At 41.3% G+C, this 16,546-nt stretch overlaps 2 protein-coding genes across 2 annotated transcripts; one reads left to right on the forward strand and one right to left on the reverse strand.

The window, feature by feature from the left end:
- The first annotated feature begins 6,882 nt into the window (after positions 1 to 6,882).
- On the forward strand, positions 6,883 to 14,140 carry efcab14 (EF-hand calcium binding domain 14). Its single transcript, XM_042429812.1, has 9 exons — positions 6,883 to 7,865; positions 8,504 to 8,652; positions 8,770 to 8,915; positions 9,658 to 9,756; positions 9,869 to 9,979; positions 11,805 to 11,957; positions 12,057 to 12,153; positions 12,239 to 12,370; positions 12,484 to 14,140. The coding sequence occupies exons 1-9, from the start codon at positions 7,690 to 7,692 to the stop codon at positions 12,660 to 12,662; spliced, it is 1,242 nt and encodes a 413-aa protein (XP_042285746.1). The 5' UTR covers positions 6,883 to 7,689; the 3' UTR covers positions 12,663 to 14,140.
- Positions 14,141 to 14,601: 461 nt separating this feature from the next.
- On the reverse strand, positions 14,602 to 16,231 carry znf830 (zinc finger protein 830). Its single transcript, XM_042429011.1, has one exon. The coding sequence runs from the start codon at positions 16,044 to 16,046 to the stop codon at positions 15,006 to 15,008; it is 1,041 nt and encodes a 346-aa protein (XP_042284945.1). The 5' UTR covers positions 16,047 to 16,231; the 3' UTR covers positions 14,602 to 15,005.
- Between the last annotated feature and the right edge of the window lie 315 nt (positions 16,232 to 16,546).

The following is a 16,546-nucleotide window of genomic DNA, read 5'->3' on the forward strand; positions in this document are numbered from 1 at the left end:
CTATGCCCATGTGACCATCGTGGAGCCGTTCCACTATCTCTGACCTCAGGCATTTGGGTATGGCAATTCTGTCTGTTCTGCCTGTCACCATAGAGACGCAAGTTGTGGCATGTTGTGAGAGAATCTTTCACTGTATAGTACAGCTTAATGCTGTCTGGCACTTTGCATAATTTGGCCAGCCATTATTCACAAAATGCATCACTAACTGTAGCTCAGGGTCATCCTTTGTGTGCTCTTTATCCTCATCCAGACATGAGCATGACATTGGCCATGCTGCCTGTGTGGCTTCCTCCAGGGCCAGTATGTTGTCTGACAGTTCAATTGTCTCCAGGTGTAGCAATGCAGAAGGGGGTCTTGAGAGTGTGTCAGCTCCTACAAGCAGTTTGCCAGGGACATACTCAGCTTTTTCGTTGAATTTCATCATTCTCGGGAGTAAGCGTGGACAACAAAGTGGCACTGCAAAGTCCTTTATTTTGAAGAGTTGGACCAATGGCTTGTGGTCTGTTTGGATAGTGAAGTTATCCAGGCTGTACAAGTATTTTGAAAACTTTTCAAATGCCCAGACCACAGCCAAACACTCCTTTTCAATCTGTGTATACCTGATTTCACCATCTGTAAGGGTGCGAGAACAGTATGCAACCGGTTGTAGTTGTCCATTGTGGTCCTGAAGAAGGCTAGCATGGGTGCTTCTGTCAACAGCTGTTTGACTTTTGTGAAAGCCTATTCCTGTGCTGGGCTCCAAACCCATGCTTTGTCAGCCCTGAGAAAGTCATTGAGTGGGCGTGTGACATCTGCTAGGTTGGGAAATTAGCGTCCCAGATAATGTACCATGTATGCTCCATAAACACATCGCTGACTTGTAGAGTGTGACACATAACAGCATAATGGCCTTTTTTCACCGCACTTGCAGCACTCTACGCATCTATCCGTGCAAATGTAATTTTTGGCGTGCTGCTTGCCACACCTCAAGCACTTTCCTTTAACTGTATTTCCCGTGTCTGAGAGACCTATAACTTCCCTGGCAGTCTCTCCTCTCTGGTTTGAATGTGCCTTTTGGCCGCACAGAGTAAGCTCTTCTGTGTGTGTGCGTCTCTTCACACAATGCTGCAGCTCCACTCTTCTCAGAAATCTGTCCTTGTCTGATCTGTTCTAACTGCCTGGCTTGTCTGCATGCTTTCCCCAAAATTAAATCTGACATCATTTGCAATTTCTCAGCCAACTCATATAAACTGTGGATGTATTCCTCCACACTTTCGCCATGTTTCTGTGCCTGCTGGTGAAATCTTGTCCTCTTGTGAATCGCATTGACTTTAGGCACAAAATATTTGTCCAGTTTATCCAGTACGACTTTGTACACATTTTCATCCCCCTTGTTTGCGTAGACAAAGGTTTTAATGATGTGTTCGGCTTCACTCCCAAGTACCCAGTGCTTGTGGAACCTCTGCTTCCATTCAGGCCACAGCTCCAGATGGCTGAAATCAAAGTTGTCCAGCACTGGAAACTTCACCATGGTTGACTTCTGACACAATCTAATGTTTAATGACCAGCCCGTGTGAGTATTCACTGTTTCCAAGCTTTAATAGGAGCCTTGTTGGGGACATAGATACTGTGTACATGGCTGCTGTTATTGTGCATGCTCACATTGCCTGCAGACAACACTTAGGTCTCTGATCATTAACTACTACCTATTATTTCACTAGACCTGCTCCATTACACTGCTAACACGATGTCTGAGCTGTCTCTTCACTGCAGTGTGGGAGCCAGTACATTCTGCTGCAGGTTCAGGATCTGGAGCAGGAGCTGCACTGTGTGCTGCTGCTTCTTCTGTGTCTGTCTTTATATTTTCTACAACAGTGGGAGGTTCTGACAAAGAGATTTCTGCTTCTTTTGGAGTGTCTGTGTTCTGTATCTGCAGCTCAGGACATGTCTCAACTTTAGCTGTTTCAGTGGAGATCACTTGCATCTGCTGTTTCGTTCACGTCCTGTGTCTCACTCAGGGTGGTTGTTCCTGCTAAAGCTGCTGCCTCAAGTGTGACAGGGCTGCCTGCTTCTGCCTGCACAGTCTGGATGACCTCTTCTGCTTTGAGTGCTGGCAGCTCTGCTTCTTGACTGACAGCAACACTAGCAGCAGTGTCTTTCTGTTCGACTTCTCCCAGAGGTGCATAGGCTCAGAGGAGGTTTTAGTGGGGGAGGCCAGTGCCATGGCAGGGCTGCCTGGGGTGGACACTCTCTCAGGCTTAAATTAAAATTCGTCCCACCTTTGATTGAGAACCTTTTTCTTTTTTTTACCTTTGAACGGGGTCCTCAGTGCTGATTGCCTTTGACGCTGTTGTCGTTCTTGAATACGAGGCAGCGGTTGGTGGCTTCAAGTGCCTCTACGACCTCATAAAAAAGGAACAGGCTCATCACACAAATTACGCAGACCCCCTGGAGCCTGCTGAATTACTTGGCTGCCAGTATTTTGAAAAGTTAAAGGTAAATGTTAATGCTTGCCTTTCTTTAATCAACATCATCACAAAGCTTGTAATATTTAATCTAAGCTCATTTGTTCTTCGGGAAGATTGAGAGGCAACCAATTACACATTGCACAGAATTGTGGATGAGATACTAGAAACCTGAGCACTGTCAAAGAGCCAATCCTCAAAGACATCAGTGCCTCTGTGGCAATTTGGCTGGAGGTGGACGAGATTATGGATGTGTCTGTTAAGAAGCAGCGCTTGATGTTCACATTAGGTATAATTTTATTCAGAGAATGACAACAGTTAAGACTTAGAGTAATTTTGAACATCATGTCCATTATGTTTAATATGTCTCTTTGTTCATCAGATACATGGACAAGGAAGGGCTGTTTACTGACAATTTCTGGACCTGGTGACAGTAAGTGATGGCAGAGCGGACACCATTGTCACAGCAATAAGGGAGATCCTCACAAAAAAGAACATTCCCATCCAGAAGATTTATGGCCCGGGGACAGATGGAGCAGCTATCATGACTGGTATACTACCAACAAAAACAAGGTTGATATTTACTGCTTAAAAACTAAATCATGATATAAAACATTGTTTGTCCTCAAACAGGGAGAGAGAGTGGGGTGGCCAAGCAGCTACAGGACATCTTCCCATGGTTGGTATCAGCTGCATGTGCTGCACACCACCTCGCCCTGTGCCCTAAGGACTCTTCATCAGGAGTGGCTTATATGGTCTCCTTCAGGGCCCTTTTACAGAGGGAAAATGTGAACTTCCTGTCTCTTAAAGTTCAGGTACCTTCCAGTATTTATTTTTGACACCATTGACCATACACTGCTCATACTAACCAGATACCTGCTGCTGCGTTTACACTTACTCTGTGTCTTTGTTATTAGGTCTCTGTAACAATGTCCTGCCTCCGAGCAATTAAAGATGCTGGAGACCATCAGCCACCTGGGTCTTTCCTGTCAAAGCTCCACCAAGACCTGGACAACCCTGCTGGACTGGGGGCTTATAATATTGTCCTGGGCTCATAATATTGTCCATGAAGAGGAGAGGAACAAGAGGGGTAGACATGACTGACTAGGGACAAGCTTTGGGCCTGGTTCAGAAGCCAGATATGTTTGTTTTAGATGCCTGTGGCCTGTGGCATGTGCCAATTAGCAGCTCCATGCTGTCAAATTTTTAAAGAGTAACGAGGTGCTGCAGGAATGGTCCTCTTTCAAGTAGCAGATTCTAGTTGGTGCATTCAAGGTACCGTGAAATGTGCATTCTTCCACACTGGCTTCACTTTTCAGACTGGGACCTACCCACTTGGTCGTGGGTGGATGTCATGATATTATTGGTTGAAATTGGTTGGTTCAAGCCTATGTGAGCACATGTCATATTTTGTTTTACAGGAACAAAAAACATGATTGGATGTTGATATAAGAACACAAAGAAAATGTTTTTGGTATATATTGTTAAATAGGTGTACAATATGACCGGGGATGTGATCTAAAAGGGTTAAAAAGGCATTTTTCATTTAATCTTGGCTTTATCTACCTCACAGAAGAACTTCACTGTAAAGTCAATTTTCAGTGTATGTGCACTGGAGGCTTCAAGTTTCCACATCACACTTGTGTAAATTGAATATTGGACCAGGATTGGCTGCCAAATTAATTGTGATGTCACATATGCTTGTAGGCACAACCCTTAAAATTGGATTTTCAATGAGCACAGAGAAACTTTCCACTTTAAACGGATGAATGTGAAAACAAACTCTGCATATACATCATTCTGCACGGTGAAGCTCAAACATTCAATTGTGGGAACAAGAAGGAAAAGCTTCTTAGCAATAACTTACTTACTGCCCACAGTAGATCAGTGGAGGCTGGTCCATAGAGGCAGAGGAGGTTGATCCTCCACTATTTTTTGAGAGGCAAAAGGGAGATCAAAATATAAAAAAGAATATTTGGCTGAAATAAACCATTACCAAATCTCAGTATTTATAAAGTATTTTTTCTCTGTTCTTTGGGAAAAAAATCCATTACTGAAATTCTGGTTAAAATGCTTCAACAGCGACACCTGCAGGGCGGGAGGAGAAAGGGCAGTGTGTGAAGTGGTGGTGGTGGTGGTGGTGGAGGTGGAGTGGGGGACAGAGGAGGACGGGTGCCGCAGGGCGGGATCTCTTACATTGGACTCAATGTATTTCTTTTTTTTTCATGCTGTGAAAAAACATCTGTGATTGGCCATGACACGTAAAATGAAGCTCCAAGGGAGGCTGTCCTCTCTTACCAATCAACAACCAGAATGCAATATTGACATCGAGTTGGTCCAATGAGTTTCCAGATTCTTCAATTCTCTCCACTGTAAAGCAAAGTAGCAGCAGTAGATAGCTACTTGCGTTAGCCAATGCAACAGCTGGCTTGTTGTAGCAGCCTGAAAGACTCTTTATACATCCATGGAAGGACTGTTAAGGACTGTTGTTAAGCTAATGGGAAAAATTATCTGGATTGGGCAGCGCAACAGCAGCAGGACGCTGCCGGGGAGGCTGGAGAGAGAAGCAACTGGAGAAACAACCAGAGTTTGCTTGTTTGTCATTGTTGCTAATGATATCAGACTGGTTAAGCAGCAGCCATAAAGTTCTGTAAACTAACAGACAAGATGACCAACAGCCACAAATGGATGTTATGACATGAATACTATGACTAGGCCTATATGAAGACGTCAGATAATGTGAGTCAGATACAGCTTCTCTCTCTGTGTCTCTTTGGTCGCTAATTTAATCTCTGATGGTTAAATGTCTCTCTGTGTGGCTGTTGTGTGAATTTATCTCCTTAACAAGAATGCAGCAGATATCATGTAATGCGTTGTGGGTAACGTTAGTTTGCTTGTTGAAGTTACAGTGAGCTGTCTGGACTCATTCATTCATTCGTTTTTAATTGAGTGGTTGTTCAGTCACCTGTTGATGTTATATGATTAGTGAATGAGTGCAGGAGGTCTGGCTGATTGCTTCTGACAGTTTCTTTAGTTCGTTTTTAAACTGAGCCGTATATCGAGTAATAACCTTAAAGTAACTAGAATAACAAGTGTTAACTAGTGGTGTAACAGATTGTAGTTGATCCGTGATCCGTACTGATCGCCCCCCACGGTTCGGCAGGCATATGAACTGCGGATTAATTGCAAAATGTAATGTCTCATTTAAGACAAAGTAAACAAACTGCTGTAAGTACAACTAATGGGCAGACAGCGTGTTGCTAACAGGGATTTTGAAGAGCAACGATCAAACCAGCATCTAACAGGTCCGATGTGACATTTGAGTTGTGTTTACCTGCTGTTTAATGTGCTGCAGCTGAGCAGCTTATTAGTAGCTGCTAACTGACGTTAGCGGTGAATGTTTGTTATCATCAGGTTTTGATGATGTGGACAGAGGCTGTTTCATTCACTGTTTAAAAGAGGAAGGTTTCATGCCTCATATTGCAAAAACTGAGCATTAAATATTTTATATATTTTATTTTATTTAAACATTGGACATCTTAAATGTTTTCATTTAAGACCATGGGCAAAAGTTCCTTGCTGTTTCTGGCTGTAAGTGTGTTACAGAATAAATGGAAAACAAAGTTTTATTTTTCTCCCCTTTTTTTTTCGCTGATCCTAATAATCTGATCCGTGACTCAAATCCATGATACGATCCCTACCGTGAGTTTTGTGTTCATGTTAACACCCCCCAGTGTTAACATGTCAGCTTTGTAGACTATATTTTGTATATCGTGCATATAGATAATAGTGTGTAAGTCATGCAGATACATGCATTAATACTTTCTGATGTGAACCTACACTTTTATATCTGTGAATGTTTTTAGTGTTCAATCTTTCTAGTATTCAGCACTGATTTCAACCCGTATCGGAGTATAAGCTTTGTGCTACTTTATATATTTCTGTATACTAAGAAAATATGTAGGAAACACGTGTTAATCATGTGATATGTTGTCTGTTTTTGATGAGATAATAAATTGGTTCTCACAATAGAACAATATCATAAATTTGAATTTCACTTTGTGGGTAAAATGACACATTTGAGCCACTCCACGGCTAAAATGAGCTCTTCTTTTTTTAGAGACAATATGTGTACGCTAAATGTAGCTAAATGAAGCAGCCTTTTCACCACTCAGGGGTTTTTGTTTTTGAAAGCAAATTGTTTCCCACCCCTCCGATTTCATCAGGTGGGACAATGATATAGTTTGATGCGGTTTGTTGTAAGATTCCATGTTGGTTTTCCTCCTGTCCTCCCCAATTTTTTGAGTCACCAGCCGCCAAAGCAGTAGATCGGTGCACAGCAGGGCACTACTGCACGTTTGTGCTGCGGCTGCGGCTGGATATACTTCCTCTCCTCGGCTGGGTGGGCAGACAGACCGTGTATTGTGAATGAGTGTGTTACAGAGAAGCTGTCACTTCTTATCACTTTCATGCACTTCTCAGTGTGTGGCAGTGTCATTTAGACTAAAAATGCGTGCATTTGTGTTTGATCTCTTATCAAAACTTTCTAAAAGGTTCCAAATAAAAGTAGCTAAATATATTTCTACGTGCTTTCTGAAAGAAAAAAAAGTTGCCAGAGTAGTCTAATAAGTTGTTAAATCTAGCAACAAAATTGCTAAGTTGGCATCAGCGCGCACGCTCAAGAAAGCGGAAATAGAAATGCGTCTTCCGGGCAACTAACGAATACAAGCAGCAGGACGGAGAAGCTGGACACACAGTGCCGCATATTTTGATTTTAGGATAGTTGGGTTACACAAATATATTTTAAGACTTTTGACTGTGTTTCCAAAATGAGCGACGCCGGGGCGGGTAACTTTAAACCCAGCTGAGACGATGTGATAGTACGGTAGCGTTAGCCTGTCACTGTTAGCAAGCGTTAGCACGGTTAGCTAACGTATGCGTTGACCCGGCAGCTAGTCGGAAAAAAAGTTGTTTTAGACACGGTTATTTAGGAGAGTAACGCTATGCTGATCAGCTATTAAACATTTTTGTAGTTTGAATGTAAATCAACGAGGCAACCAGTCGGCAGAGTCCGATGTGTTTCTATCCGTTAGCGACGTTGCCTGCTTTGAAAATCGAGCTAGCAAGAGGACGTTAAGTTAGCTTAGCTGAAACATAAACGACATCATCCACCAAACTGGACAAAACATTGGATTTAGTCGGCTTTAAATCGGGCTCGGCGGGTTCGCTGACCCCTCAGAAAAAGATGAAGAAGAGAAAGGAGCTGAACGCCTTGATCGGACTCGGGGACAGTAAGAGAAAGAAGACCAAAAAGGGGTCCGGTCACAGACTCCTCCGAACCGAGCCGCCGGACTCGGAGTCGGACTCCAGCTCGGACGACGACGAGTTCAACAACCTGAGCAGCGGAGCAAACTTTGGGAAGTGAGTGATCGATTTGATTAAGTTTTGTTTGTGTGAGCACCAGCCTGTAAAACTGACACGTTTAATTTAACAAGAAAATGAGAAGTGAATGTAGTATGCTGCCTAATTTTACCAAGTAAAAGTAGATGAAATGCACAGGATTTTAAGATGATATAAATAATTGGTTATGCATTTATTACAGCAGCTTCGCACTACACCAATTATTTAATTATGTGTGTTTTATTATTTTTTTTTTTATTTAACTTGTAAAGATATGCTTCCAAACACTGAACCAGAGAACATTTACTTTACACAAGTGTACTGGATAATGACGACAGTAATAATCTGAAATCTTGACTTTAAGATTATTTTAGTAAGATATGTGCTGGAGCAAACCGCCTTTATTGTTGACATTCTTCAAGTGGAATATATATGGCATGATATCAGCCAAATTAAAAATAATCAGTACTATGAGTATGATATGATAGCAGAAAGAATATTTGTGAAATATAGTGAATATTTTAGAGCACCATTATTGCATGAATGCTCATAATTCTCATGACATAGCATGCAGCCCTCTGAAAATATCTCCTTCATCAATAATACATGAAGCTGTGCTGTGTTCATGTCTAACGTTACCATGTTTCTTGGCTTTACAGAAGAAGCTACACGCAGTGCTGCAATGTCTGCTACCCGTTGTTTCTGTTCATCATACTAGCTGCCTGTGTCATGGCTTGTGCTGGACTCATATGGATGCAAATTGCTCTGAAAGAAGATCTGGATTCCATGAAAGAAAAGCTGCACAGCAGTAAGACACCTACAATTCCCTTGTGATGATCATAAACATCTCACTGGCCTTTGGACACATGCCTGCTGTGTTGTTTTAACACCACTGTTAACATGTTATAATGTTTTATTGTAACAGTGGAATCCAGCCAAAAGGTGTCGTCAAGTGAAATACCAAAACTAAGTGAGGACCTGAAAAACAAGGAGAGGAAGCTTGACGATATTGAGAACGGGGACAAGGGGTTGAGCAAACTCTGGTCTAACCTGACAGAAATGAACAGAAAGGTCAGTTGACATTTTTGCCAAAAGGCTTTGAAACCACTTTACAATTCACACTGTCATATACTAACTAGAAAAACTGTTGGAGAATATCCCGACTTGCAGTGTTGGTCATATTTAGTTAGACTGATTTTAAGTGTACTTTTGATACCCTGCAGCTGAGATACCCTGCAGTAGTAACACAAAGAATTGAAATTATGTTAACAGTAATAGTGACATTACTGGTTGAGACATAAGGCTGTGCAAGTCTTTTTTTTTCTTTGGTTTGTGTAGACTAAGAATCATAAGCATAAGCAGTACAGAAAGCATTTTTACAGTTACTACAACAGCTGTGTAATATAGATATAGTAAACCAAATCTCCTTCCCATAATTAGAGAACTAGCTGAGCAAGTGCACAGCGTGTTTCTGTGTAGTTACTGTTTTTTACAGTAGCAATTATTTTCATTCTGAAATGAGAACTTGGACTGATAAAGCAAGAACTCAGTGTATGTCACAGCTTAACATGATTCTTGCTTTCATGTACAGTTTTACATTAGTGTACAGTTTAATTTCTTTAATCATTGGAGTAAAATGCTTTTGTACTTCTCATGTATGTTTGATTTTAGTTACATTTAAGTCTAAAAAAACATGTTTTTTACCTTGACATAGTAAGTATTTTGGAGGAAGGTAAAATTGCAGTGGCAAAAAAGATTGACGGTTTTATCTTAGAGGTGTAGTTGAATAGTTTTTGTCATTTTTCTTGTGCAGATCAGTTTGCTGGATTCTGCTGTAAACCATTTAAAGGCCAACTTGAAATCAGCGGCTGATTTAATCAGCCTACCCACAACAGTTGAAGAGCTTCAAAAGGTAAAGGCATAGCAAAGTGGAATAAAAAGAGACATTTGATTGAAAAAAACGTGGGTCTCACATCTGCATCTGATTTGCATTATTGACCGTGCAGCATGTTTTTCCTTTTCAGAGTGTTGCTACAATCGGCAGCACACTAACAAGTGTACAACACGATGTGAAGACTATGCAGGCAGCCCTCGAAAATAAGAAGAAAGATGACGATGGCTTGAAGAAGACAATGGTAAAGTCACGCTAATGACATTTCTTTTTTTTCATCTAAACAATACATTTGTGTACAGTTTGTATGCAGATAAAGTGCAGATAAAATAAGATTTAAAACTACAGGCCTCAACAGATTCATATATGCATCTTCGTAATTCCTCTGGGATCATTTTGTGGGCCTTTACCCAAAAAGTCTAAATATCTTCCATTTCTTAAAGATATTCTATTAACATAATTTAAATCTTTTACACTATCTGGTCGCGTGCTACACGTTTTCAGCATTACAATTTTATACTTTCAGTCCTCCAGTCTGAAATGTGAGGCAGAATAGTAAACGAGAACAGATTTACTGGATATTTTAACTTTATGTTTAGCTACTAAAATCTAAATGCAGAGTTTTGGGCGGCTGACAGACATCACAGAAAAATCACAAGATGTGTTCCTTCTTAAACAGTATAGCACTGAAAGCTCTGGTGTTTCACATGAGCAAAGCCGATGGATTTTTCATGAGCCGAAGTCAAAGATGGTTTTCACTTATTTTGTTTGACAGCTTGTCTTTTTTTATTTACATCTCTACACTCAAGGAAAATATTGCTAGAGGCTGCTTTTCTCCACATGTATCATTCATGTATAAACGCACAGAGAGGGGTGTAGCACGTGCTAACATTGCATTGCGCTTAAGTTAATGAATTGTTTTCTTTCATGTACCAATGTCGAATGTACTACCTGTCAGTACTTAGCTGTAGTGGTGCCTGTGCATATTTGTCTTGCTGAGATATGAGGCAAATCTACTCGCATATGGCCAAGATGATTCTGTTTATCTGCTTAGCTGTGGCATAAATCCAAACCAGAAGCCGCAATGAACTTTGCCACTGCCAGATTAATTTATTTGTTTACCCACGCACGCACGCATGTTTTTGCAGCTTTTGTCAAGCTTACATTGAAAAAGTCATTGAGGTTAAGAAGGTCCTGTCATTTCTTGGATCTATGCATTCATTCATAATACATGAAACAAGTGCTAATCTATTTTAAGAGCTTAGACGCTTTAGTTTGCAGAGTAAAACTGGGTCAAATATTAAAGACAACTGCAGAAAATTTTCCCCCTACGTTATTTTTTAGAAGCAAACTAGGCTCATAAAAGAGGATAAGAAAATAATTAGACGCTTTTATCTATTTCTTATATGGTAACCTCAATAATTATGTGGTCAGGGATGAATTGCCAGCCAGTCTGACTTTGGATTTTAGGCTGTCAACTTAAAGGGTAACTACACATAAAATCTTCTTCTTTTTTTTTACACTGTACACATAATCACATAGGTCTATGATACCCATATATAGTGTAAAAAAAATGCTTTTTCTGCTCAAATTTAGCTTATTTCTGTCTACTTGGATTTGATTTGCCCCTCCCTAATTGTGACATATTAGGCAAGACTCCGAAGTCATATACCAGATGCAATGCTAAGTATAAATAGTAGAACACTGGCTAACTGTATCGTATGCGTTAGCAATGCTGATAAGCGACGGCCGAAAGGCGACGTTGTACATGAACAGGAGATTTATTCCTTCTCTTTGGCAGTAAACATGACACGTGAGCCTGGAGGTAACTGCGCTATATTCAGAGCTTAACAAGACATTCAGGGAATTTGAGTGTGTAGTTACCCTTTTAAACCTGTGAATATGAATTACTTTGTATACTATTTCTGTCTGGCAACTGACAAGGACACTTGATCACATACATGATCTGTATACTAGTAACCGGATGCCTGTTGATCTCTCAGAAATCTCATTAGCAGATCAGCCGTTAACTGCAGGTTGTTTTACATGGATTTATTTTATTGTCACAGGACTTAAATGATCTGAGAAAAGCAGTCAGCGAGGCCAACAAGACAGAGGAGCAGCACCACACCTGGACTGATGAGCAGATCCACATCCTCCTCTCTACGGTCGCAGATCTTCACGCAAGAGTGTCGTCGTTAGAGAACGGGTCGAAACAAAGCGTGAGTCGTATTAAGCTTCATACTTACCTTCTGCTTTTTAAGAAGTGATTAAAAATCCAGTTTACACTTTTAACATTTGATCTTCCATCTGCTCAACAGTTAAAGGACAATGACGCAGAAGATCAACTGCCACATCAAGCAACTGAGACGGTGAAAGAAGCTACAGTAATCAAAGCAACACCTGAGGATGTGCAAGGTACAGTCTATGATAAAGCAGTTTATTACAGTCTTTGTTTGTTTTTTGGGTCGTTTTTGCCTCACGTTATTTGTTATTTTCACAGAGAGATCCACACCACTGCCAGAGCCACAGACAAGCAGACGTCCACGCTTCTTAACTCCAAACCGCACTAAGAGAAATGCTGAGACAAGATGCCCAAAGAGGGTGTCCCTGCCTGGTGTCAGTTCTCTGAAAGGTGCACACTAATTCTACAAAGTTTTCTATCATAGCATTCGGTAAAAGCTACAACCTGATTTTTTTTTTTTTTTTTTTTTAATCTTTCTGAACGAAAATAACTCTTGTTCACAGACCTGGAGAAAATCTTCCAGCAGGCAGGCGTCGGACATAATTCACTCGGACTGACCTATCAAGACCTGAGCAAAGTATTTGGAACGTCAACTCCCAGCGCTCGTACCTTGGAGTGCTTTGACAGTGACGGGGACCAGAGGTATTCCCGGACGGAGCTGAGAGCTGCTGTAGGCGTGTGAGCACATCGTCGCTCGACAGCAGTGAACAGTATTGGAAACCCAGCGGGGTCTGGGGTCCGGACTTCCCGACCCTTTTCTGTAATTGCTGCACTTTTGTGAACTGAAATATTTATCATACTGATTGTGGAACAGTGGCGCTGGCATGCCCCCCCTACTCACTCACCCCCTGCTGCCCCCCCCCCCTGCCCCCCCCCCCGATCCATTTCAGCACAACTTCAGCCACAAAACATAAGCTTACATTTTAAAATGAATTCATGATTACCTGTATGCAGAATGTTCAGCGCTTATTTTAGTAAATTCCTTGGTTTATGTTAATATACCATGGAAATTAAGTGTTGTGAATAATTTTTTGAATCCAGTTTTCCACCTTCAGCTCTCAGACTTGCTGTTTTCCTGCACCCATGTTTTGTTTTTTAACCAATCTGTCTCCTTTTTGATGTAACATTTTTTGAGTATTTAGCTTCTACGGAGGCTGTAATTGTCAGTCTGTTGCAGTTTCCCCCCCCCCCCACACCCATCAACACCACCAGGTACAAACTCACCTGAACCTTATTTATAGAACCTGAGGTAGACTTTTATGAATGTTTACAAATGACTACTAGAAACAGAATTTGTGTGAGGCTTTGGTTTAGTTTTTAGCCAGTTTCCTCTCTTAGCTGAAACACACAATTGAGCATAATTTTGTATGCTCTTTTGTAAGTTAAACATAAGGTTTCAGACTTTTTTCTGTTCAGTGTGTTTTTCCTCATTTATCTTCTGTTAGTCGCTACATTTTAATCGGGATCATGTGTTAAGTCCATTTGTCCATTTAACTGTAGTGTTTTGGGTTGTTTTTTTTTTTTCCTTTTTGCTGTTTTTGCAGTTATACAAGATTTGAAGGGCTATGAACACTTTGAATCATTCAGTAAGACTTTTTGAAGTGGTAATTTGTGAGGCATATGTAGCAATAACAAAAAGATTTAGATATAGCTTGATTAAAATCGCAGTAGATGGTTTGACACAGAAAGGAGGCACACCTAGCTCACAATGTGTAACAGGTAGTATAAGAAGCACTGACCATCACTCTTTACTTGATTCATTTTATTCCATTTTTATGGGCCTAATAATGGTGTATTTGTCATACTTTAACATTGTTGTACTCTGTAAAAATGGTTTAAATGTATTCTCAACTAATTATCTTGTGAAGGGCGTCAGGTTGGTAAAACTTTGCTTTACCGTCTTAATCTCAACATTGTACATTTTTTAAAAAATAATTCTGTTGTGCTTTGCATGTTGCTTATAATGTAACATGAACAAATTATTTATAAACTTAACATAGTCAATACTTGTTTCTTTGCAGGACAATGGTTAGTTGTGCTCAACATGTAACAGCTTTGGCCATCATGACATAGATTTTTGGGTCCATGCTGCTACTGTACGTGGGAGGTTTTATGAATGTGTTTGTGTGAGCACCAATGAATAAACACAGTTAAAAGGTTTGATTTGCTGTCTGTCCGGTGTTTTAAGTCACAAACTGAGAAACCATGTCTTGCCGTGGCACTCAACAGGTGTTGCACTTCAGTGCATCATATTTAATCCAGTCTGAAATAAACAAAACGTACATGTGAGGATATTTTAACAGATATATTTACAATTGGATTACCAACAGGCTTTTACAAAAAAATAATCCCTCTCTTAACATCTCAAAGGACAGGTTCACAATTTTCAAGTGTGTCTTAAAACAACCGTCAGGTGTCCATATGAACACTGAAAGAGGTTTTCCTCGCTGTAATCATTCCTCCTGTTCATACTGGCTATTAAAAGATCTCCCTCAAATGTGCTTTCAATGTAAACGATGGGGACCAAAATCCACAGTGTGTTCACGTCATTTTGTGCAAAAATGCATTTAAAAGTTTATCTGATACATTTATATATTTGTCTTTTTAGCATCAAATTCCCTTTGTGTTTCCTCAGATAGTGTTAAGCTGTGGTGGAAGTATAGTAACAAAGAGAGGAACTTTGGCACTAAAAAGACTTACCGTTAAAGATATCTACATGAATTGATTCATTTTAGACTTAAGCTTTATATTAGCGTCAGATAAACTTTTAAATACATGTTTGCACAGATGGAGGACTGTGGATTTTGGCCCCCATCACTTACATTTTAGTGCATTATGGAGGGATCCTTTAGTGGTCAGTATCATTGACTGTATATAAAGATTTGTATACAGTCAATGGTCAGTATGAACAGGACCTGAATGTTGTCTTAAGTCTTGTGAACCTCTCCTTCAAACATTCTGGACAAACATGAGAACAGTCACTGATGGGTTTTTTTTTTTTTTACAGTTCACAGTTGTATGAAATTTATGCCAGTGCCCCTTTGGCCCTCCAGTCCCGGGACAAAATCCCCAGCAGTTCCTCTTCATTCTCCTCTTCCTCCTCAATGCTGGCATCAGTCTCCATAAGTTCCTCCTTCCTGGGAAGAGGTTTGCTCTTCACCACATCCCGCTTGTCCCTCAGCAGCTCCACTCTCTTGTAACACTCGATTTGTTCGTCGATTTCGTCTATCTGACGTCCAAGGCGACCTTCCTCGTCGTCCTCGGCTACGATGGCCTCAGATTTTGTGTTCACCTGCCGTATCTCCTTCTGAAACTCTTCCCACTCCTTGTCCATTTGGTCTTTGGGTGCGTCCACGTTGCGCACTTTGGCATCTCTCACAGGATCGTCGAAGAAGCCCTCAGGCAGCGCCTCGGCTGTGTTTTCTTTAATTTCCGCGCTTTTCTCCGACGCATCCGCTTTGAGGATGGATCCTGAGTGGGAGATGGCGGGGGCAGGTGGGATGGAGTTGTCAAAGAAATCTGCCGGTAGTCCTGAAGTTTCAGCCGTCTGAGTAGGGGCGTCTGTTGCTGTCCCCGCCGCTCCAGCCTCCTCTTCATCACTGTCCTCATCATACACCCCAGCCAACAGACTCAGACCTGCAGATGTCTGAGCAGCAGCCGGTTCTTTACTGCTGGGTTTCTCGAAGAAGTCTCCCGGCAGCTCTGACGCAGCCCGGCCTGCAGCCTGAACCGCCGGTTTTGCCTTTTTCCCGTTGACGTCCTCGTTGCCCGGTGCTTTCCTCTTCAACGGCTGACTTGGTGCCGGTGCTGGTGCCGGTGCTTGCTTCGCTTCTTTAAGCTCGGCAACTTTTTCTTTGTGCTGTTTACCGAGAACATGAGCTGGCCACAGGAGCTCCGACTTCACCTGCACGTTGCACAAGACACAACTGAGGTGTCCGAGACTGTTGTATTTAGCGAAAGGAGACTCGACGCGCTTCTTCTCTGTCGTTTGTCTTTGTTTTTCCCGCATCAATCGACGGAGTTCCTCTTGATTCACAACTTTCTTCCCCTTCTTGGAGCTTGCCATTCTTGAAAACAAGCTAGCTACTTGCTTCTGCGATGATTTAAAAAAGCGCGTCACATAAAGATGACATACACAGCGTTAACTCTTCTTCTTCTGATGAATTTCCGGCAGGCTGTACATTGAAAACAGCGTTAACTCTTCTTCTTCTAATGAATTTCCGGCAAGCTGTACACTGAAAACAGCATTGACTTTTTTTTTTAAATAAAAACTTTATCAACAACACAGTAACATTGCAATACAAACAGTATGCGTTTTTTGTTCCTAGGATGGCAAAGTCAAGACTCGCCCTATACTGCCTCTGATTGGTTTACCTTGACAGTCTTACCCCTACCCCTGACCAATCACACTCCGCATACCTAAACATAACCAACCCAACCAACGAAGGCAACGATATTAGCCAATCAGATGCAGAGTAGGGCGGGTCATGACTTCGACATCCTAGGAAAAAAAATGTGGCAAGAAGCACCGAGAGTATTGGGGAAAAAAATGAAAAAACAAAACAA

The sequence above is a fragment of the Thunnus maccoyii genome, chromosome 12 (genome assembly GCF_910596095.1).
Source record: "Thunnus maccoyii chromosome 12, fThuMac1.1, whole genome shotgun sequence".
Lineage (NCBI taxonomy): Eukaryota > Metazoa > Chordata > Actinopteri > Scombriformes > Scombridae > Thunnus > Thunnus maccoyii.